Source organism: Acartia tonsa, chromosome 2, assembly GCF_053477335.1.
Source record: "Acartia tonsa isolate MP-2025a chromosome 2, ASM5347733v1, whole genome shotgun sequence".
Taxonomy (NCBI): Eukaryota; Metazoa; Arthropoda; class Copepoda; order Calanoida; family Acartiidae; genus Acartia; species Acartia tonsa.
The window spans coordinates 23,974,293-24,000,451 of NC_137261.1; the positions used below are offsets into that span (position 1 = coordinate 23,974,293).

The window sequence follows — 26,159 nt, forward strand, 5'->3', positions numbered from 1 at the left end:
CTTCTAATATTAGTAGTATTGATAAAAGGAATGCCTTACTCAATGAAAAGGTGCATAATCTTATCATTATATAAAACTATAGCAGAATTCTTTTATAAGTCATAACTGTAAATATTACAAAAGTTATGTTACAACAATATTTTTTCTTCATTTACTTTCCTTTAACCCTCTAAGATTTAAGATATTATGGCATACAATAGGTCTATTGACAAAGTCATGCTTAAGTACAGGAAAAGGGATGGATAGTTTGTAAAACAAACATGAAAAACAGAAAGTAATTAAGCTGGGAAGGAGGGGAAATCGGAAAATAAAAAATACTGGTACTCAAAGTTTGAAAAAACTATCTCTCATTTTTAAACTATCATGGCTATTATTAAAACTTTATCATTTAAACCTTCAGTGTTAAAACTTTTTTACCAATAATTCTAATCTACAGACAGGGTGATTTTGTTTATCGTGGATGGGGGTGTCTGCATCTTATCCCTTAAGATTAATAGCGAAGCTTCTAGTTTTTGTCATATATATAGATTTTATGTTTATTTTATTCTATCCATAAAACTTTAAAAACATTACAGGAACCTTATCCATGCATCTATTTGTATAATCTGAATTATCAAAAATGCAAGTATAGATGTATATTTGACAGAAGAAAAATATTTTCATTCTAAACATTGTTTAATGGCAGTGATCGATTATAAATATTTGTTTTATTTCAAAACTAGAATACAATTATTCAAGCAAACAATATATTTGAAATATTAAAAAAATGCTATAATTAAATCAAGTAATGATATAATATATAATCATATATCCATAGTTCTTTAATCCTTCTAATTTTATTAACTCAAATGTCACTTGTCTAATGATGAATGAATCTACTAACACTAACTCTATTTAGGTTCGTCTAATTTTATATAACTCTATTGTCCCTTAAATTCATCTAATGATGAATGACTCTACTAACACTAACTCTATTTAGGACCCTCTAATTATATATAACTCTATTGGTCACTTCTAACCCCTATAATTTGCCATTTGTTCTAACATCATCAAACCACAGTGTATTGATACAAGTCTTGCCATTTGGAAAATTAGGGATTTTTTCACTCTTGAATCTTTATAAATACTCGTTTATTTGATTCTGTTATTTGTTAATTAGTGTCTGCATCCCTAGCATCTACAAACTTTGCCCTAGAGAAAGCGAAAATGCAGACATTCTCATGGATAAAAAAAAATATGAGGGTGTAAGAAACTGAAAATAGCCAAGAACCTTTTTATTACTGAGTCTTTTTTGACACAAAATCCAAATAACATAAAATTTGTAGCTACTAACAAAAAATGTATTAGTAATGTTATTAAATTATCGTTATGTTGTTATTTTTGGTTGCTTCCCTCAACAAATAACAACTTTTATTGATAGATTTTGCTGCACAGTTTTGTAATTGTGTTGATCACACATAATCAATCTTATAAGAGAATCCAATGTAAATACAGAAATTATATCCTCTGATAATCATTCTATTAAACAAATAATAGGACTAGATAGACGAACATTTAAGAAGAGAATATAGTAATTGTGTAATGTAAATATCCTTATATAAAAAGTAACATGATGTCTATAAATATTTGTTTGAATGTTTGTCTGTCTGTATAAACCGAAGTATCTTGCTAACCGCTAAACCGATATGAAGTTTCAAAATATGTTTAAAATGCTAAATTAAAACAACTAATCCAACCACATTACTCGTTTATTATTGATTGGTTTTCAGAAAATTGTTCTTTACTGATCTATTTGTAAATATGGCAATTAAATTACATAAAATACACATTTATATCAGGTTTAGAGATATGTTACATCACAAAATCCACTGTTTTTAAATCTAATATGAAAAAAGAAAGAAAATAGAAATATACTAAAACTTTGAAACAATACTCTAGATTCAAGTAGGTAAATTTCTTAATTTTGTTGCTTTTTTTGTAACTATTTAATTTTTAGTTAATATACCCATCCCTAAACCCCTGCATTTAAATGTACAAATTACACCCTTGCCACTCTTAAACACATCATCAAAGCATTAAGTGGCATTTACTGGGGCTTAAAAGCATCAATTTTATAACATTCGATTTGTTAAACACCATTTTATTGGTGATTGATCGATTTTCTAAACATCCCTACAATGTAATTGGCTTTAGGTAATGATATAATTCATTCTGGATTAAAAAGTTTGGTTTTAAAAGCGTCAGTCATTGTAAATTATTTCAATATTTGAGGTCCTGTAATAAAAAAACATCACATTGTATTTCAAAGCAATGATATTGAATTGTCCTAAACCAATCTAAACGTGTTGAAGTTTAGGACTTAAGAAGGAAGTATTTTTAAGCGGAATCAGACATGTCCCTTTTGGGGGATGCAAAGCCCCCGAATCACGCCCCCAGGACCATAATGATATGATTTGTAATCTTTGTATCTGCCCATTCATTCCTAGGGTCAAAATTATAGTCACTTCAAAAATAATGTTCCTATCGATAGACATAAGTTTTACCTAAAACAAATCAAGAAATTTTTTAAATTTTACTATATTAAATTTAGGTTTGAAGTAGTAATTCACCTGAAGTCGGAGTAATTAACGAGTAAACAACATGTCAACTTTTCAATATTAAATACTTTTTTTTCATGAATTGCCTTCCCTGTACGTCTTAGAATGATTCAATGAAAATTTTTGGTGAAAAATATGAAAAGTCATTGTTAAGATTATAGTCATTAAAACTCTTGTTTTTTTGCAATCATATATTTTTACTAGTTTTCAGAAATTTCTCAGATTTGTAAATATTTTATTGTTTCCATACTTTAAATGTTGAAGAATAATAGTTTTGTCTGTAACTTTGACAACAGTCAAAAATAAAAGTTACGTTTTTTTTATTTACCTGGATGTAAAGGTCTGGGATGGTTGCCATTCAAGCCGCTCATACCATTCATATGTAGCCGCGGCGGTGTACCCATCATTGCAAACTGCGGCAGCCCACCTATGCTGGGCGGCAGTGGTGAATTCTGGAAGGGCGACATGCCCATGCCGCCGTAGGGGCCGTAGCCGCTAGTACGTCCCTCGCGCTTGTTGCCCTCAATGGCGGATTGGAGATCTGATGGGTTGGAGAGGTTGTTCAGCTTACATTCCATTGGATACAGATACTTGGTATACCTGAATACATTTATGAATTAGTATTTTGTTGAATTATTTAAATAGAAATCTTTCTTATGTACTTGAAGAAATTCAAAGACATATTTTTTTTTTATAGAACTAAAGGATGATTATATTGCATCTACCTATCCATGTGTCAAAAGCAAAATATTAGGGATCTAAAGAGCCGGTAAATCTCTCCTTTCTGAAGACTAAAAATAGTGGTTGAAACGTTTGCACACTCAACTTAATGAACCAACCAATAAAAATTCACTAAAAGTCCCCAAAGTTGTTAAGCTAACGAATAAGAAAACGTTATTATAAAACTTTGGGGACTATTTTAAGAAACAGTCTAATGTTCCCTTCCTACCTGCAAAATCTACTCTGCTAACTCTCACCTTTACATTGAAGCTTAAGAAATTCATTATCATTATTTTTCTTGTCTCTCTTAATAATAAACATTGTAGTCAGGGCGTGCATAGTAATATTTCAAGAAGGTGGCGCGGAGCGCTTTTAAATATTTAATTCATTCAAGTTGTTATTTTTTACTCTTTTTAAAAATCAAATTTATGGCAAGAAGGCAAAGAGGATTAAACCAGACTGGTGTTTGAGGGTGTATTACCCACCCCCTGGAACTTTTTGGGTGTGAGGGTGTATTACAAACACCTTCCGCACGCCTCTACTTATAGTGGGTATTTTTAAAATTTCCCCCAAACTTAATCTTTTCCTCTTTGCCTTTTGTCCAAACTAAAAGTCACATTGGCCTAGAATTAAAATCTGATTTGATAACAGATTTTTACAAGCAGTTTCTGAGATCTTGATTATTTCTAAACACATAGAAACATTGTATTTATTCAATGAAATTTTGGAAATTTTTAGATCCTATAGGTTTTAGTAAATTCATCGTTTTTTTTCTAAAAATATTTTTGTCTAAAATAATCAAATGTTGCTTGTTGCTTAATGCTTATATATCTTTACATAATGTGTGTCTTATTGTGATTTCTTCAGACCTTATATAACATTTATTTCACCAAAGAATTTGGGCTTTTATATACTGTAATTCAGCTGTGATACTAAAGTATCAAACATTTTTAAAAGAAATCTTAGAGGATTAATGTTCTGTAGCATAAGCAATGGCTAAGCAAAAGAAAATGTTTTCATATAATTCAATTTACTATTATATACAACCTTATTGATAATCTGTTAATATCATAATATAGATTTTTTATTTGTTTGTTAAGATGTAGATTACCTCTTAACCGATTGAGTTCTCTATTATACAAAATTATCACTTAGGTCCCAGTAAATTTTTTGCCTATTTTTCAATTTAAAAAAAATAAGTTTTTGGCTTGTTTCAACCTATTTTTCTTTCACTTCCTTCTACTAATATAGAGCCCTTGGGGCGCTGTCGCATAAAAATAAAATATTGTTCAACTGGATCATAAAGGTTTAGCTATAAGACATTGAAAAAGGAATGTTTTATTTTGGAGCGGAGGGGGGGTTGGTCTATGAATGAATTCCAAATTAGTCATTTTCTTTTTTTGCATGTTCGTGAATAAATTAGTAAAGTCTATCTATATTAGCCAAGAAAAGATGTGTTAGGAAAACATTTCACAAAAACTGAATCTTATAGAGTATGTTAAACGTGGGGTTAACTCAACTAAACTAAAAGTAGCTTCATTTTCTGAATTGTTATGTTTAGTAAATTATACGAAAAGCTCTTGATGATGAAGCGGATTTAAGTGAACCTATTTCTTTTATCTAACTTCAATTGTTAAAAATTTTATTTAGATAATGTTTTGCTATTTTCTTACTATTTGATTTCTAGTTGATATTATGTGTTGGGTAGTTAAACAATGTTAACCTTTAAGCACATTTGTTTGTCATTCAAAGTAGGATAGCTACTTTATTATTTAAATTGTCTGTCAGTATACTTCAGAGATCTAAAGGGATAAGACAATGGCCGATAAATTCATGTTCATCACTAATGATAACACACAAAATTACATCTGTAGATTAAAATTAGTGGTTGACACGTTTGAACACACAACATATTAAACCAATAATTAATAGTTGGTGCGCGTCCTTTTTATGAATATACATATTAAACCAACTAATAAAATTCAATGAAAGTCCCTAAAGTTGTTAGGCAACGAATAAGAAACGTTATGATAAAACTTTGGGTACTAGTGTAATCTCTCTCTGGGACATTGGACTGAATTTTATTAAGATACCCAAAGTTTTATAATCACGCTTTCTCATTTGCTTTGGGTACTTTTTATAAACTAAACTTTTTATTTCATTCTAATTTCTCTTCATATAACAAAGTAATTTCAGTATTTTGTATTTATGTATAATGATTTACTGGGTTTTTTTACACTATTGATGCACTACCTATGTAAAATTAATCTTGTTTCATAGATAAATGATAATATCTTAGAAATGTTTCTTTAACTTTAAGCAAAAGAAACAGATAAAGTCATTTCTATTTTCACAATTGCATCAGAATAACATTGCTATCATGTGAAATCGTATATGAAGGTCTAAGAGCCATGCCAACCCTGTTACTTATAAATTAGCGGTCAAAATAGCTAACAAAAAACAAATAACAAAAACTAATCTCTGAAACGGTAGGACAAACAAACATTAACACTAGAAGAATGTCAAGACTAAATAAGCAGAATATAAATGTATAAGTATAAACAAATTTGTAAGTAAATTTGTTGCAAAACCATTCAATACAGATACTTAAATTTAAGGACCGATTATAGAGATGCTTCGCTTATAACATTGAACTTTGGATGATTTCGATATTTATATCACATGAAAAAATGGTTGTCAAAAAAGTTAAAAATCTACATGTTGTAAATGGAGGTTTGAAATCGATAGGACAACTCTAACACGCTTGAATTAACGATAAAAGCTATTTGCTCTTAAAAAAATAATTTTGTGAACAGACAAACTAAAAAAATATACACACATGTATACATATAATACATTTAACATAATAAATCTAAACTTTTTTTCCCATCCGCAAGAAAGTGCAAAAAGTGAAGGGTTGAAAATGGACACTTTTAGCCTTATACAAAAGAGAATACATACTGTAAAAACAAGAATTAATATCAAATTGTGGTTGTGGGGAAAAAGGTGGGTCCGGCTCTCTGGCATATCTCAAATTTGGCGAACTTAAAACTTTGCAACGCCTTGATAGAAATTATTTTTTTCTATTTAGAATATTTACATTCCATATTAAAATGCACTAAAAATTATTAAATGATTATTATTTTGTATAGCAAAAACATTAATTTGATTTTAAAAATTAGCGATGGTATTGGAGACAACTTCGCAGGAAACTAAATAAAATTTGTGGTACATCTAGGATGACTTTAGAGTTTAAATTTTTAGTTGCGAACTTACTCTATGTTTAATCCTAAACGGTAGGTACCCTTTCTGGACCTTAATAGGTTAAGAGGGTTGGGGGGGGGGGGGGGGGCATTGAAGGCCCCTGCCCCCTATTAAACAAACATCATGTTACTTTGTTATGAGGATTGCTAAATTTTCTTTTTTTAAGGTAGAAGAACAATCTATTAAGGAAATATTTTTCAAAGCACATTTTTTTCAGTAGTGGCAAATCTTAACAGATGCTGGTCACTGTAGCCGGCTATTAACGGAAATATGCAAGGTTTTTTTTTTACTTAATCTTAACCTTTAACAGTCTTACTCCTGCTACCACAATGTTAGACCTATAGAATTCAAATTTTATACTTAATACTTTAATGTACACTAGCAGCTTCGCCCCTAGCCTCTAGGGGCTTTGCTCCAAGAGGTATAATTACATCTTCTATTACTTACCCAGCAGATCGGGTCGCAAATTTTTGCACCTACTCAGTAAGAAAACATTTTCTCGATTAAATATCGAATTCATAAAAAAAAAAAAAAAATAGCAATTGAATAACGAATTTGCAAAATTTGTAGAAAAAAAAAAAAATGGGAAGAGGATTTTTTTTTTGGGGGGGGGGCTAGGGGGTGTCCTCCCCCCCCCCCCCCAAGAAAATAGCTTAAAACCACAGCAGGACCAATAGGTATATACCCTGAAGAGTAGAATCCGATCGGTTCAGTGGTTACCGAGATCTTAAGCTTCAGACGTACGGACGGACGGACGGACAGACAGACAGACATCAAGCTACTTTGTGTTATAGATAACTGGATGACATATTAAAATTTGCTGAAAATCTGCCACGGTTTATCTGCAAACTGAGGCAACTGCTGCTCTCAAGATTTATGTTTTAAGGTTTCTAATATAAAATTTACATACTTTGGTACAACCCAACAAACATACAAACACACAGACAAACACCATGTTACTTTATTATATGGATAGCAATAAATAGACTAGACATTAATAACCTTCTTTTAAAATAAAATTCGTGTTACATCTTGGATGACTTTAGAGTTTAAGTTTTTAGTAGCGAATTTACTCTATGTTAAACCCTAAACAGTCGGTACCCTTTCTGAACCTTCCTAGGTTTTTTTGGGGGGGGGGCGTTGAATTTTGTATTATGATGACTGTCAAAGTAAATTACATAAAAGATGTTCATTACAATGGGAAAAATTATTTTGATACTGATATCCCAAATAAGTTTTAAAATTTGACCAAACACACCAAGGATATGGGAAAATATGTAAAACATAGAAAAATAGCCAAAAACCTGCTAAAAGGCAGTCTGACTGCCATGGTTGTTTTCTTAAAACGATAAGAAATTTAATTTTTATATCCTTAACTTAAAAAATTTGGAAAATCAGAGGTATGGAAAAATAAGGGAAAAATTTAAAAATAGCCAAAAACCTGCAAAAAGGCTGTCTGACCGCCATGGTTGTTTTCTTTAAACAACAGGAAATTTAATATCATTGAAGATTAATAAGTAGAGATTTTATTTAAAAAGAAAAGAAAAGAAAGAAGGAAGAAAAAAAACATAAAAAGGAAAAAAAAGCTTTACTTCAAGCCTATGTCATTGTATTATTTTTTAAAAAACAGAAAATTTCTCAATTCAAAATAATATCTTTTTATAGAATGCCACTTTCACTTTTACCCTATATTCAACCCTCCCCTCTCCGCCAAAACACAACACTAACCTCCCCGCCAAAAAACAACACTCCCCTCCCCGCCAAAAAACAACACTCCCCTCCCCGCCAAAAAAAGACAACCCCCCCCCCCCTCCTTAAAAAAATCACCAGGTTTTTTATAAAATCAATTTTTAAGATCTATTTATGCACTCAGAACAGTTTTCTGATATAATTTTGATATCTATAACTGAAAAAATTTTGGAAATTGGACCATAAACACCAAAGGTATGGAGAAAAATGTCAAAAATACAAAAATAGCCTAAAACCTGCTCAAAAGCAGTCTGACCGCCATAGTTGTTTTCTATAAACAACAGGAAATTTACTTTAGATATCTATAACTGAAAAAATTTTGGAAATCAGACCATAAACACCAAAGATATGGACAAAAATGTGAAAAATACAAAAATAGCCTAAAACCTGCTAAAAATCGGTCTTACTGCCATTGATGTTTTATAGTTAATTGTGCTCCTTAATTATGGGAATGTTGTCAAAAAATTTCAGCTTTTTATCTTTAATAGGAGCCGAGAAAATTATGTTTCTCCTATTCTGTCTCAGACGGATACACTGACAGACAGACCGATGGACAGACGGACGGATAGACAGACGGACAGAAAGACGGACAGACAGACGGACGGACAGACAGACAGACAGACAGACAGACAGACAGACAGACAGACAGACAGACAGACAGACAGACAGACAGACAGACAGACAGACAGACAGACAGACAGACAGACAGACAGACAGACAGACAGACAGACAGACAGACAGACAGACGGACAGACAGACGGACAGACAGACGGACAGATGGACGGACACACAGAAGGACAGACGGACGGACAGAAGGACGGTCAAACGAACGGACAGACGGACGGACAGATTGACGGACAGAAGGACGGACAGATGGACGGACAGATGGACGGACAGATGGACGGACAGAAGGACAGACAGATGGACGGACAGACGAACGGACAGATGGACGGACGGACAGACGGACGGACAGACGGACGGACGGACGGACAGACGGACGGACAGACGGACGGACAGACGGACGGACGGACGGACAGACAGATGGATAGACGGATTGACGTAAGGACATTTTGAATTATAGAGTAGCTTCGCTACTAAAACCGAATGGGGGGAGGTGGCATTTAAGGATAACACCCCCCCCCCCACGCACACAACCGTTAAGGGGTAATTAAATTATTTTATGTAATATGGATATAAATATTGTGTGATCAGAAAAAGAGCATAAAAATATTGGGTGACACATAACGAGATTACTAGGGTATAGTTATTAGGGTGGCTCAAACCCTTACCAATGACGTAAACTGTTACTTTTATTAAAAGAGAGTAAGGTACATTAGGGTTAAAATGATAAAAATGCATTAAATGCATAGAGGCATCAAAATTAAACAAACAAAGGGCCATTGGGGCTAATAAATTGTTATTTTAAATAGTACAATAATGAGTAGTGTAGTAGAGACAATCTAATGGGTTAATTGCTCAAGTGGCAAATGGCGCCACTTATATAACTATGTGCGCGAGCGCATAATTATAGCAAGGTGGTTGACTGCCATGTTTGTTTTCTTAAAATGACAGGAAATTCAATTTTTATATCTATAACAGAAAAAATTTTGAAAATCGGACCATAAACACCAAAGATATGGAGAAAAATGTAAAAAATATAAAAATAACCTAAAACCTGCAAAAAGGCAGTCGGACTGTCATGGTTGTTTTCTTTAATCGACGGAAAATTTAATTTTGATATCTATAAGTGAAAAAAAATTTAAATCGGACCATAAACACCAAAGATATGGAGAAAAATTAGAAAAATATTAAAATAGCCTAAAACCTGCTAAAAAGGAGTCCGACTGACATCCATGTTTTTTACTTAATTATGCTCCATAATAATGGGAATGTTGACAAGAAATTTCAGCCTTCTATCTTAAACAGGAGACAAAAAAATCTTGTTTCCCCTAATCTGTCTCAGACGGACAGACATTTCGAATTATATAGTAGCTTCGCTCCTAAGAATTATAGAGTAGCTTTGCTACTAATTAACAAAATTCACCTAGAATTGCCCTTTGGTACATATCTTAAAACAGATCTCCTCATTTTATCAACAACCAAACATGGAAGCCAACATCCATATAAGCAAAGCTCTGAAATGGTAGGACAAACGAACATTAAAACTTGTAGAGTGTCAGAACTTAATAAGCAGAATTTTAAACATAAGTCTTAAAAAATGTAAGTACATTTGTTAAATTTGATGCAAATCTTGTTAAATACAGGAGAATGTTTAAGGACATACTTACATTTTTAACTTGATTATAGAGATGCTTTGCTTATTACATTGTACCTTGTTGTAATAGGAATCAATATCTTAAAAATCAGCTGAATAGGGTAATCATAATGTTTTAAATGGACTTTCTGGAAACAATATAAAGTTGTAACACTTCCTAAATCATACCTAATTTTTATAGGAATCAACATGCAAAATTTAAAATTGATAGGACAATTCTAACCTGTTTAAATTAACTAGAATAGCTAACTGTCCCAAAATAAAAAAACTCACACACAGACGGACAGACCCTAATTATAGAAAAGCTTTGCTTAAAAAAAAATAATATGTATTTACTTACTAACAGAATAAAACTGAATAAAATGTTGGCAGATAAAAACATTTTTTAAAGCAAATCTACTCTGTAACTCACTTTGTTTTTCTACCTGTTAATCTGTCACTCTGTTTGAAAAGCTATGAGGAAAATACAAAAAACTATAAAAATAAAAACAGAAAAAAAGTTACATTGACAAGCTGACAGACATTTCAAATTATAGATAAACTTCGCCAACAATTTCAAGATCCATATTTCAACTCCATTTATTCCTGCAAACATAATTTACTTTGATGTGAATGCATTCAAACACATGCGACGCATGCGAATTAATTGATACTTTATCTAAAGTTGCTTGTAAGTGTTCAATAAAGGATGCTAAGAAATTAAATATATTTATGTATATAAAGTACATTAATATACAGATTTTTATTTTTGTTTAAATTTTAATTATTGGTGGTGTTTAAACCACTTTTTTGAACAACGCCCCCATAAAACGTTTCCATGTATAAATTGAAGAAAAGTACATTAAGATATTAAGTACATTGATAAAGTATTTTTTTTCTTCTTAGTATTTAAATTAATTTTTGAAAAAAACTTAGAAAAGAAGCTTTTGAGATTTTAATAATCATTAATTAATTCTTTTTAAAAAAAATTAATTTAAATATCTGAAAATTTGCCGTTAGTTCCCAGTTGGTATAAAACAAAATAATTTATAGTAGCGGGGCTACTCTATTACTATTAATATTACAGAAATTTTAAATGAGTAGTAAGTAAATATCATAAGATTAGCACCAGTTTTGTTAGCTCAGGCATTTGTAACTTTGTTTTTACTTATTATCCACGGAAAGATGTCTATAATACGATGTGGTAAATTACTCAGCTAAGTTTATTTAGGGTCTACAATATTTTGATATACATGATACAAAATATATTTTTTTTATTCAATGAAAAAAATATATTTCATTTATTTCATGAAAAAAAACATTTTCTACTTTTCATCCCTTTTGTCCTTGTTAACACAGTATAAACTTTGTACAGCAGAGAAAGAGTGGGCAATGACAATAGTCCCCAAAGTTTAAAAAAAAACGTTTTCTTATTAGTTGTCCTAACAATTTTGGGGATTGAGTCAATTTGAATTGGTTGCTTCAATAGGTTGAGTGTTCACACTTTTCAACCACAAATTTTAATCTACAGAAGGGGTTATTCTAAGTATCATCATCGGGGATGTATATTAATTTATCAGCCATTGTCTTATCCCTTTAGATCCATTACACTCACTACTGTATACCCCTTCTAATTTAATTTGCTTTTGTGTACTGATGAAACAATATGCTTATGTTATAATATGCGGAAATGACCGCACACCGTTGAATTGGTACTTTCCCCCCCAACTAATTTGTTTCACTACGCCTCCCACAGTACAAAACTGTATAAAAGTCGTCAGTAATTAAGAACGATAAATCATGAGATATTTGATCATGCACGTAATTCGTGGACCCACCATATTCCCCACAACCCAAATTGTAACTTAACTGAAATCGCAAATATAATAATCGAATCAATTAAAAAACAGCACAAACATTTAAAAATTCAAATAAATGTCTATTTATTAGAAAAATAAAAATTGTAAAAGAAGTTATCACTGTAAAGGAGAGCCATATCGGTTCAGATATCCTATTAATTTTATATAAGCTTGTAATATTATTACACAAGTTTAAGGCCTGTAGGACAATTCAAGCAGTATCTTTCAGTTTAACGTTTAACACCTTTAAAAGTTTATAAAAAAATATTAAATGCTTTTTTGGATCTACTGCAGTTCACGGTAAAATATTGCTGGTAACGAATATTGCCAAAAATTTATGAATTTTAAAGGCTGCTAGCTGCCAAACGGCTGAACGTACAGATCATACCCGCACACCATTTTAAGCGGTATAAGAAGGCCTACAAATAATCTGGAATAGCCAAGATCAAATGATGCACAGGGAAAGCTTCACTGAAGAAAAAACGCGTAAAATACGTCTTTTTCGCGCATTTCTCTGCACTGCTAGATAATTACGCATTATTGATTTATGCCTATTCCAGATTATTTGTAGGCCTTCTTATGCCGCTTAAAACAGTGTGCGGGCATGATCTTTACGTTCAGCCGTTTGGCGGCTAGCAGCCTTTAAAATTCATAATTTTTTGGCAATATTCGTTACCAGCAATATTTTACCGTGAACTGCAGTAGATCCGCTTTTTTTTAAGAGTGTCAAATAATGTACATTATACCTAAGTAAAGTATGAAAAATAAACTTCGGAGGGAAAAATGGGAAATTTTATACTTGTGGAAAAAGCCTTGATAAATGTTCTTTTCTTTTTAAGGGGAAAAAAACTTTGTCACAGATTAAAAAGAACATTTTTCTAAAAAAAAAAACATCTTTTATGCTTATTTACTTGTGTCTCGTTATTTCTTCTAATCCCAAACAAAACATTAATTTAAGTCTTTTATGTTTGTATTGGAAAGAATAAGGCAATTTTTAAAAAAACATATTTCTAAAATCTTAATAGTTTGAAAAGAAGAAAGTGCGATTTTTTTCTTTGAACCTTTATGAAGAACTAGATATTAATTAATTAAAATATTTAAATATCATTATCTGTTTTTGACTAGAGATGTGTTTTAAATGATTTATTTCTTTAATTTTAGGAAAAGATAGTCTTGTTATGTTATGTAGATACCTCTTATCCAATGAAAACTTATATCATGCAAAATAAATGAAAAATTAAAACAGCTTACTGTGTTCTTAATGTGAATGCAGCTGAGGTGATGGAACTGGGCAGCCCCAACCCCTTGATGATCTCTTGCCACAGCTTCTTGTTGATGACCTCTACGAGGCCGCCCCTGGCTACCACCAGGTTGTACAGCTCGTACAGGTCCAGCACCTGCTTGGCCATGATGGGCAGACGGTTGATGGGGGTGCCGCGCTTTTGCATGAAGGAGAACAGGTCGTCCAGAAATTCTTTGCGTTTCGGGTTGTCGTCAATCTCATACAACTGTAATAAAAAAGGTTATTATCAAATTTTTTTTTTAATATATGCAAATAGTTTGGTGTAAATTTTTAAGCATAGCTTTCTCTAAAAAATGCCTTCATATTTATTTAAATTAAAGATGCAAAAAAAGAAAGTATTCCGCCGATGATTGATTTAGAATTTGCCCGTAGGAATGCGTGTAATATCTGATTCTGGTATGCATATTTATTTACAAAATATACTAACATATTTATATACCAAAACTAAATGGCGTTCACACCTTTACACCAAGATATCTCGCTGTTATTTTTTAAAAAGCGTTTTAGCTTTAAAACAGCATATCATATAATTTATTAAAGGTTTTATTAATCTCTAGTGCTGTCTGTTCTTTCTTAAAGATTCTTCATTTAACACCCAGAATGGTTTTAAGCTATTTTAGTTCTGAATCAAATACTTGCGGACAATATAAAGCCATTTCTAAACCCTTTAATCTCCCCAAATGCAGAGGAATTATATGATAGTGGCGAAGCTAATGTTGCTTAAAAAATGTCCCTAATTCATAAACAACCACTTGCTAAAACAATAATACATTATTTTTTGCACCAATGTATGAGGACCTTACTAAATAAGCTTATGAAAGAGAAGTCAAAAGGTTTGACTGCAAGGAATGGCACCATGCAGAGTAGCGGAGAAATTTGGGCAGGTGATACAAAACTTTTTAACATTTACCGTTGTTATTAAACCAATATCTAGTCATGTCACTTTTGAATTAGCGCAAAATGATATAATTGGTTGAAGCAGTTAGTAATAAAAAGTAATTTACCTCTTTTTTTAAATGCAACAAATTTGACATAAATCAATTTCCATTGTAGGAAAAGAATAAAATATAAACTTAATTGAAACAGGCAAAAATTGATTGATGGATTTGTATCACCCCTTTAGAAATTTCTCGGGTGTAAGTTTTAAGCTTTTGATTGGCAGATTCAACATCTTATTCATTTTATTTTTACTAGAGATAACTGTATATGTACAGTACTAAGCTTATTGACTTCTTTTAAGAGTTAAGGTAGCCAGTACAGAACAAGGGACAGTATTTTAATCCACCCCTCAATTATGATAAATTAATCCTTATGTTAAATAAGATCACAGATGGAAAAAAATACTTCACTGTTTGTTGTAAAATCAAAGTGTTTTGGGCCTTACAAATGGCAAGACGAGTTTATAGACACTTATATCTTAATAGTCTTTAAATTTTGATGAAAAACGATACTATTAAATGAATTCAAAATGCGAATCTGAATAAAGTTCTGAAATTCAAAATCCTTTATATAAATATCCCTAAAGATAATTTACAATTGGTTTTAAGACTTAAAGTTAGGTTTAGTTAAGTGTTGGAGAGCTATGCTATGAATTTAAAGGGTACTCCACTTTAAAAATTCAGGAATGTACAAAATAGAGATACAGATGTATGTATGTAGTAAGGATATAAAGATATATGAAGAGAAGATTTATGTTAACCTGGTTATTTTGTATTGACATAAGATTCTCAAGGTTTTTGTCGACAATTAGATATCAGAGGTGACTCTTCATAATTATACATGAAACTAATATCTACATTATAAGAATGGTTTATTAATTGAATATGTTTCCATGTCGATATAATAACAAACAAAAAGTTAGACAGGGTGACCTGTCTATCATCTAAAATGATGACATGACCCCGAGGGCAAGTTATTCTGACACATTGGTGCTCGGCAGCAGGTTCAGCGCCCTGCAGAGATAAGTTCAGGGGGCCATTCATCTCCCCTTCATTTCTTCTAAACTTACATGCCCTGATTATTCAATCATATTTAGGGCGCGATGGAAATTATTTAAGATTATTTTCAGTTTAAAAGATTATGGGCCAAATCCTATAAAAAAAATATTAGGTTAGACCAGAAGTTTGCTTTATGTCTTATATCTTAAGTAAGGCTAAAGCTACCTTCTAGGCCAGCCAACGAAAGTTTTTAAATTTGGCCTCTTCTTAGAAGTTTTTTTGTTGTTGTTGGTCAATGCAATTGTGCTATTATTCGCTTTAAATAATGAAAGAATATATTTTTGTTCTTAATCTTCAGCTTAATACACTATGTCTAGATTCAAAGAAAATATGCTGAAAACCCACGGTCTTAAAAATTCCACTTTCAGGTAGTTTTTTCCTTTGGTGCACCACATTTCTGACACCATATATACCAAAATTCAAATAGTGGCTTGGCATGGGTTCTTAATTTCTTTCCATTTTTTTAGAAATCTTCACTGAATAATTTATTTCATTCAACACAACGTTTATTTTTGACATTATGGCCTACTTTTAGAATTGATAATGATTTTAATTTCTAAAAAAAAAACTATTATAATTTTCAAATTTTGTATAAGAATATCGTTAACGATAAAAAAGTAATTAAAATATTGAGGATATTTTCAAGTGAATATCAGTCATTTAACTTAACATTACAGCATAAACACAAAAAAGACAGAAAAGGATGCAAATGCACATTATTGTATTTTTTCTTCTTCAAAATATGAAAAAGTTTCAATGTCTGTTGTGATTTGAACCTATTATATTTTATTAATCTTATTAATTTGATTTTAATATATTGTTATCAATATAATCATGTATTAATAATGAAACCGCTTAAAAGAAAGTGCACTCAGCCTTATTGCATGCCAGTCGAAGTTGAATAAGCTTAATTTTATTCGAAAGTAGATTAAATAGATTAATCAAAAACCAAAAGTTCCCATGGATCACACGACAAAACATACCAGACAATTCAGGGCAAAATATTTCCCAGTAGAACCATAATATTAAAATAAGACATGTAGGCATTACCTGTCTATTGATTAAGTTTTGTAGATAATCAACAGATATAAGATGGTTTTTGAATAATAATTGCCTTTAAAATGTCTGAGGCAAAGATGGTAGTTTAGTGAAATGAAATAATGTTAATTTATCTCAGGAAAACTCACTTTTTGTTGACTTTTTCTCTATTCTATATATTACATTTGCTTTATTGAAAACAATAATAGCACAGAATTGTGCTTCAATAATCCACAAAACTTAATTTATTTTGCAAGATAATTATTATTTTTTATTTTATAAAACATGGGCAAGAGATTTTTAGTTATTTCTCCGTTTGGCGTTTAGAATTACAAATCAATATCCTATCATATAAAGTAGTGAGATTTTTTGTGTGTAGCTTAAAATTTTTCTAACTACTGAACATATTGAGTTCTCAAATTTAAAAAAGCTTCATATAGGTCCTTGGAAGTCTTAGGCTATTTTATTATTATATCTATGTTTCGTTTTAGGCTATATTTCCACTTTTCTTACTCCTTCGAATACATATCTCCTTGATGCTAGAAGCTCAGCCTCTGGTTAAGATAAAAGTGCTATGTAGAAAATATATATCCCTGTACTGCGGTTATATTTGATCAAAGTAACTAAGACACGCAACATATTAATTCTAGAACTTCTTATCGCACTCTTCAAATCAGGAATTTAAAGGATAGTTAGATATTTGTATTGGTCGTCTGGTCGGTTAATATCAGTTATAAAAAGCATACATAACCCAGTTAATAAGTTTTTATATAATTCATAGGTTATAAGACTCTTTAACATGTTTTAAAAGCTGTATTTTTTCTTTCGTTGGTGGTTAATCTGCATTCTAATTTATTTAAAGTAATATTTAATCATTTCTAAAATGATTTTACTTATCCTTTTTCTGTGCATGTTGATATAGACACAATCAACACATCAAGAAATCAAAAATAGAATTTTAATATTATCAATTTGCTTGCTATGACATGAACCTATCAGTTTCAAATAAAGGGTTTAAAATTGAATATATGTGTATGATTCAAACCAATGAAGAACAATATACATATGGGATGTAATTGATTTAATTTGGTTTGGGATATCTTTGAATATTAATACGAGGCCTAGGGGTAGGAATTTATATACTGAAAAAGAAACAAAGCAAATAATGTTTTCTTATTCCTTTTTTATTAATTCAACCTATAAGTTTAGTTGAAATGACAGACAAGAATAAATAAAACATATAGTTTGTTAAAAAATTACGAAAGCATAGGAGATTTGAAAAAGATCTTTTGAAGCCTTTTAAAGTGCCTATAAAAATTACGTCATACTGGCCTACCATTGGTCAATTAAAGTGTATACTGGCCTGGCATTGGTAATTTATTTAGTCGATGTATTGGCCTATCATTGGTAATTTGTATTGTATGACGTCATCTTTTTATAGGCAATATAAAGAGCTTTATAAAAGATATTTTAGAAAACATCTCCGGTGAAGATGATGCCTTTGTTTAGGTTACAAACGCCCTGAATTCATTTGCATGTACAATCATTCAATTATTCAAATTTTATTAATTTTCTTCATGCAATTCAGATGATATAGGAGTGGGGTGTCATTGACTTTGCCTTTTAAAAATATTGAGCTAAGCTACTCTTTAGATACACTTTGCAAATTCGCATCATAGTTTAATTTTTTACATCGACATTATGTAAAAAAAATAAGAAAGTGGTTGCTGCTACAATAATATTTTTTATCTTCAAATTATTAACTATTATCAATTTCGACTACATGGTATCAGTTAAAAGTGGTATTGACAAACGTTTATTGACATGATGATATTCTGATAACATTTAATTACATACAATAACTAAGTTTTGTGAAAAACTAAATCAGATCATCCAAAAATCTAAGATTAAAACTGAATACAAACATTAAAAAATAAATTCAGGAATGAATTTTGAAGTTATCCCAGTTATGGAGCAGATGGGCTACTAAAACTGTTAAAATACCTGTTTAAATTGTTCTTCAAAACTCCAATTTTGTTGTGATCCAAAGTCTGAAGGACTGTTTGACTGGGAGGTGGGCTGAAGTAAAAATTATTTAAAATTAGATAAAGAGAATAAGAATAACTAATACTGAATGTGTTCCTGGTTTGGTCAATTTCCTTAAAACATTATACTTTGTTATCCCAGGAATACCAAAAATCAGATCAATCGGATGATTAGATCACAAAAAAATTTGTTGTTAAAAAAGTAAAAAAATCAACATGTTTAAAATGGACGTACGGACATTCTTGTAATGATTATAGAGTTGCTATGCTTTCTAAATCGTACCTAACTACTAAAGGAATCACTATGCAAAGTTTGAAATCGATAGGACAATTCTAACTTGCCTAAACTAACTAAAAAAGCTATCCGTTTGTGACGGACGTACGGACGGACTGACCCTAATTATAGAAAATCTTCGCTTTTAAAAACTTAATCAGTTCAGCATCTAGCGAGATCTCAATGGGCAAACAAAAAACTTTTCTACCCTCTATCATACGATTTCAACAATATTCTTTTATGATAAAGCTAACTAGGGAAGAAAATAAATTTGTAAATTTAGATGTATAACCAAACAACAACCTGGATCCCCCTGTTAGGAACCTTTTTCGTCTGCTAGCAAATAGCTTTGTGCTCTTTTGTAGCAACTTGGCTATGTTGATATTCCCGACGCTATTGATTGATATTTAAAGACCCAATTGAAAGTCGGCACAGGGTCCTATTATTTAACCCCTTCCCCCTCTATTGTTTTACTCTAATGGGGAAAATTCTATACCTGTGATGGTGGTCTGAGGGGTGGGAATCCATGGTGAGGAAAAAGGTTGGAGGGGGCCTTCAGCAAACCCTGCGGGCTTGACACGGGAAGAATTATACTGGAACCAAGAAGTTCCTAAACAAATAAAATTCATACATAGTTTTAGAATCTTAAAGTAAAATATCAAAAATCAGTTAGAATCTTGATATTTTTTCAAACTGTGCATGGGATTCTTGCAGCGATTAGGAATAATCCTTAAAGAAAAGCAACTCTATATACTTTCGAAAAAGTCTTCTAAGCATGTTGAATTGTCAACTAATTTAAAAGCAACACTTTGACATTTTACAGTTATCCTATTTATTTTGTTATAAGGATGATCCCAAAGACGAGGAGGCACAACCTTTTTAACGTTAAAAAGCAACCTGCCTATAAGAATTGTACCTTGAAGATTTGTTTCGCTTAAAAAATTGACTTTACTCACATAGATATTGTCATCCTTGTTGTAATAAAAAAATACCTTTTGTTTATTAAGTGCCTCCAGAGCGGGAATGGAGGGTAGGCCTCCAAATCCGGGGAAACTAAATGGATAATCTTTGGGTATTCTCAGGTCGGAAGCCAGCTCTTGGTCGTCCTCGCGATCCTAGGTAGAAAAAATTCTTATCAAAACACGTAAAAGTGGTCATAGTTAACACATTGTCGACAGATGGTATATTCTATTAATCGATATATTATTACTTAGACCAGATTACACCAGATTTTTTGGAACTCTAATAAAGTAAAACTTGTAGCCGGCTAAAGATACCACCCTCTACTCCTTATAGTTTTAGACATTGAACCTAAATGTTTTTATTCTAATGGTTTTATTGTGCCATAGGAGAAAAGTTGTCATAATTGACCTATCATCGATATGATACTTTTAATGTCAATATATTGAATACCTAAACAATAATTTAAAGTGTATATTTTAAAACAAAGAGGACTGAGAGAATTAAATTTTGATGTCTGTTACCGCTGAGTTGTAAAGTTTTGGTTTAATGTTTATAGATGCGGCTAAAAGTTCAGACCACAATGCCATTTTATATCTAACCCTTATCCTTCCAAGTTTTATATGTACAAGCATAGATTTTCTACAGATTGGGATGTAAACGTCAGTGTATAAGTAATTAGGAATTGTCATAATCTACAAAAGCTTTCAAAATGTTGTACGCTTAACAACACTACTTTTAATCAATATCATTAAAATTATGAAAAGGATAATTTTAAGGTAGATCTTAAATTTTGTTGTTTAATTGTTTGTAATACCATTTATATTTCCCACAAATACCTGAAAATAGTCTAAAACTAAGCATAAAAAACATATCAAGAAATAAATTTTAGAACTTTTTGTGGGCAATTTCACATATGTAGCAAAAAGTTTGTGTTGAGTATTTTTGTTGTGTTTACTGTTTATTTCTTGGTTTTATTGCTAGCCTATGCTTTAAAAGTTGTTTTCATAAAATGCTGAAAAAAAACTTAAAAATGTCAAGCTTCAAATAGGATAGTTTGCAACTTTTTAGAATGCCAATAATATTATAAAAGCCTTATAAACTTAAAAAAATATGAAGATTCAATTTGCTCAAAAAAGTTTAGATAAATTATTTTCACCTCATTGGCTAAAAAATAGTAGCAACTTAAAAACTCTTTTTGGTAGCGGCCTAGGTGTATGTGTGTGTATTTGTATGTATAACTGTTATGACAGAAAAACTTGATTAAACCCCATAAAAATGCAGATTACTATCTTAACATACAACAAAAGGACTGTGTGTACAGTTTTTCAATATGATTTTTGGATTTTAACATTTACTTTTTAAATCTAAATTACTTTTCAATTTAATATAACATTTGTAAGAAATCTATTTTGATTTTGAAAAAAAAACTATAAAAAGTTTTTTTGTTTATGTCATTTTTTTCAAATATTCAAAAGCGACAGTCCTATTATAAAAGGAGTATAGTAATTTAGTTTTTTGGTACCTCATAACTTTGCAATTGACTGTGGATATCTTAAAATCAAAACTATTCAACTTTTTTTATATAAATTACAAAATATTTAAAATTGTCAAACACATATCAAATTTAATAAATAATATTTATAAGCAGTTCAACAACAACATTAAAGTTTTATTATCAAAAAAAAAATTAAACATATATAGCCAATAATTAAGTTTTTTATTATCTCACTTTCACGTACAGACAGACATAAGAATATATTCAAACAGTAGAACAGCTACGCTGTTTTCTTTATCTCCTTTTAATGGTATATAAAGTATATTCCAATACTGTATTAATATCCAGAACAAATATCATTACGGATAATATAGACATTTGCCACGAAGCACATAAATATACAATTTACAGGGTGATCCACAAAAGAGCGTTCTTTCTTTAAAAAAGATCAAACTCAAAAAATGTTAAACAGATTTTTGTAATATTGAAATGCCCTTTCATCTTGCAAGTTTGTTTTCAAATTCAGAATACAAAAAATAGTTTTAACCTATATCAAAAAGCATAAGAAGACAGAAATCACAAAAAGCCAATTTTTACCTTGATGCTTTTGGGTTACAGAAAGACAAACGAACATACACTTATATGTTCTACATTGCATTGGTTCATTTTATCATATAGAAATATGGCTAATTTTAATACCTATAGCTAGAAAAAAAATAATGACTGATATCTCGCATAATTTTATTTATTAGAATTATTTTTCATGATCACCCTGTATCTGTGTAATTTGTTTGCATCAATCTGCAAAATCTGGTCTAGTTCCCAAGCTACCAGAGACAGGGAGAGGGAATCCTATTCTTATAAAAAATCTGGTCTAGTTCCCAAGCTACCAGAGACAGGGAGAGGGAATCCTATTCTTATAAAAAATCTGGTCTAGTTCCCAAGCTACCAGAGACAGAGAGAGGGAATCCTATTCTTATAAAAAATCTGGTCTAGTTCCCAAGCTACCAGAGACAGGGAGAGGGAATCCTATTCTTATAAAAAATCTGGTCTAGTTCCCAAGCTACCAGAGACAGAGAGAGGGAATCCTATTCTAATAAAAATCTGGTCTAGTTCCCAAGCTACCAGAGACAGGGAATCCTATTCTTATAAAAAATCTGGTCTAGTTCCCAAGCTACCAGAGACAGGGAGAGGGAATCCTATTCTTATAAAAAATCTGGTCTAGTTCCCAAGCTGCCAGAGACTAGGAGGGGGAATTGTCTTCTGATTAACAATTTGTACAACAGGTCGCACAAAAATTCAGGGAGGGGGGGAAAATAATATTTTAAATTATAATTGTACCTAAAGTTTTATAATCACGGTCTCTCATAAGTTGGCTTAAAAAACTTTGGGGACTTAAATCTTGAATGATTGGTACAAACTAGCAGTGTCCAAACTTTTGTATTATTTTAATAAATTATAAAAGTGTTAAATTTGTCTCTCATGATTGGGCGTGTTCATCAAATTATCGTCTTTTTAGTTAGTCCTTAACAGCCCTTGCAAAAAAAATAATTTAATAATGCAGAAAAAAGTCTATCAATTATGCATTGCATTTCATATAATAAATAAAGAAGACTAATAAAAAATCATTAAAAATTGTATCTACTGCTGCTAAATCAAGTGGATGACTTTAAAAGTAAGACTATTGACCTATAGAATTATGGTTGGTTGTCTATAATGGTACAGATTTATTATTGGTTTGAACGACTATTAGTAGAAGATCCCCAGCAAAGGTCAGACTACCAAATTATATGAACCATTTTCTTTTGAATACCCATCCCAATTCTAAAGTAAACATGATACCACTGATCAAACAATTACATTGATCGATACATTTCCTAATTTTTTGAGGTCACAGCATCTTTGTAATTAGTCTATTTTTATCAAACAACATTTCAAGTTTTTTCATAATGATATAATTGTTCTTATCAATACAATACTGATTCCTTTTAAATTTTTGCAGCCAGAATTTTTTTTTCAATTAGCTTAGCTGTACCACTAGCATCCTAGGGTTTTTTTTTCGAACAAGGCGAATAATAATTTAAAAATAGCCCAAAACCATCCCGGGACCTATGTATAGTTAACGGATAAACATAAAAACTATACTACTTAATAAAATAGGATTTTGTTATCCTTGTTTTTGCATAGAAAATTGATCCCTAATGTAACTGAAATTAATATTTAAAGATTACAAGTGTAGGTTTCCGTGACTAAAGACATTAAACTCAACTCACTAGAATATAATATCTCAAAGCAAAGTGGACTTGAAACTTTTGGTATTAGAAAATATTACTTTTTTTTATCAGAGAGAGAGAGAGGGGACAATTGGCTGTTTCTAAGTCCCCAAAGTTTTACAATAACGTTTTCTTATTCGTTAGCTTAAAAACTTTGGAGACTTTAATTGGATGGTTCATGAAGTTGAGTTTTTCAACTACTAATTTTAATCTACAGAAGGAGAAATTTTGTGTATATACACCAAGTTTGTTTAGCAGTTAGCGATTTCTTTTTACATACAATAGATATTCATTTCCAAAATTCATCCACTAAAATCTGAGAATAATTATGATTAAAAGTTTCTATCCCTCGAAAATGCCAAAAGCAATAGAAAGGCATTCTTAAACCATAAGAGAGCAATATATAGTTCAAAAAAAGTAAAAAGTAAATTGAGATAAAAAATGCTTTCTGTTATTAAAAAAAATAGCATAGCAGTTTCGTTATTTCTTATTATTGAAAAAGGGCTGCGATTCTAGCTTCTAAACCCATCCCCACCAATTATTTCTTATTTTATATTTTTTTAAAGTGATATTTTAAATGTAATAAAATATTACAAAAAAGGGACCTCAGCTCCTCCCTCAAAATTTTTGGGTTCCATAGGCAACACATATTTTTTTTAGGAAATACATTAGATTACACCCTCCAGAACCTTTGAAACCTCATATTTATCCTTCCTACAAAAATAATAACCTTGGACGTCCTTGGACAGCAAAATATGGCATACATGGCAGAAATAAATTTAAGTACAATTTTCTTTAAACACCAAAGTATTTTTCATTCCCCCTAAATGCCTGTGGAAAAAGATATACATGTTCACCAAACCATGAAAATATTACTAGAAATTCAGCATTTATCATAAAACTTTCAACATAAATCATTTTGCAAATTTAATAATTATTAATTTTAATGCATAAAAAGAACAAATTTTAATTATGTTTAAATTTTAAAATGCCCATTTTTAGTGCTGTCTTTAATTCTAATGGATCAAAATTTAACCTTTTTTGCGCTAGGTCTTTTAATGGGCTGAAGATAGATATTTTCCCCGTGAAAAGTTTATGACTCCAACTCCCACCCTTTCAATTCCAAATATTTGCGCTTGTCTTTTCCGCTTTTCAGAAATTGTTATTATATTTTCGTTGTTAGACAATTGAAGATAAGTTGATGTACATCCCCAATTATATTAAACAAAGCTACTCCTTCTTTAGATGGAATTTATTTGTTGCAAAGTTTGGAAACTGCTTGTTTAAACCAACCTATCAAGAAAATGAAACGAATGAAAGAGCGTGTATACAAAGCTTTGAAAATAAGTATAATTTACATTCCAATGTCCCCTTCCTACCTGCTATTGGTAGGGTGGTATAAAAATGGTTTAATGTGAAGCTCCTAGGAAACTTTGTAAAGACGCCAGTGGTAAAATTGCCCCTCCTATTCCTCAGACGTAATAATGAAATGTTCATGGATTTGTACAGTGTTTCTAAAATGTTGTAATTAGACTGATATACATGTCGACATTATGTACAGCATTTATCATGAACACTAGAACGTAGATATAAAAATTATGCAACATATGATTGATTTCTGTTTTGTGGGCCCATAAAGACGAAAGGTCCTGGATATAAAACAGTAATATTAAATTCCATAGCTCAAAACCGGTTGTAAGCAAGAGGTTATTTATCCGATTCGGAGCCATACTAAAAAATGCTTTTAGAATACCAATTTGAATTTTTTTAGTATTTTCTTGAAAAAGCTTGTCTATGTCATTGTACGTAATAAAGAAATGATAAAAAATGGTAATTATATCCGGGACCAAAAAGGTAATTGATTTAATACGGGCTAAGAATACATTAGAAACATAGATAAGTATAGATAGATAGTCAGGTAGATTATTGAATCTAGTATTGATCATAGATAAATATAGTTAGGTAGTCATAATAATCTATTAAATCTAGTATTGATTATAGATAAATATTAATTGATAGTGATTAATATTATTCGTTATTTTTTAATACTATCGGCTATCGGCTACGTCACTATAGGCCTCTAGGGGCACTCTAAAATTCCACAACCAAGGTTGAAACATATTGATTCAGCAGTTAGCGAGATCCTTCGGTACACACAGACAGACAGACACACCGAGATCATGTTACTTAATTGTAAGGATAGAAAGATAGTCAGGTTTTTAATTTGATTTGATTTTTAGAGTATTAAACACTTTTATTTAATTTCATTTTGGACTCGAACAGAATTTTAAATTACACATTTAATCAAAGATAATTATACCTAAGAGT

The 26,159-nt window shown here is 30.9% G+C and overlaps 1 protein-coding gene across 2 annotated transcripts in view; it reads right to left on the reverse strand.

Annotated features, from left to right (window-relative positions):
• LOC145307213 (uncharacterized) overlaps positions 1-26,159 on the reverse strand; it is a 137,094-nt gene that overhangs the window by 15,149 nt on the left and 95,786 nt on the right. For both annotated transcript variants that reach the window (XM_080149601.1, XM_080149595.1), the window contains 5 exons: positions 20,093-20,215; positions 19,597-19,710; positions 18,786-18,860; positions 13,695-13,951; positions 2,926-3,197 (listed from right to left, as the gene is read on the reverse strand). In XM_080149601.1, the coding sequence (XP_080005727.1) occupies positions 2,926-3,197; positions 13,695-13,951; positions 18,786-18,860; positions 19,597-19,710; positions 20,093-20,215 (841 nt within the window). The remainder of the gene's footprint in view (positions 1-2,925; positions 3,198-13,694; positions 13,952-18,785; positions 18,861-19,596; positions 19,711-20,092; positions 20,216-26,159) is intronic.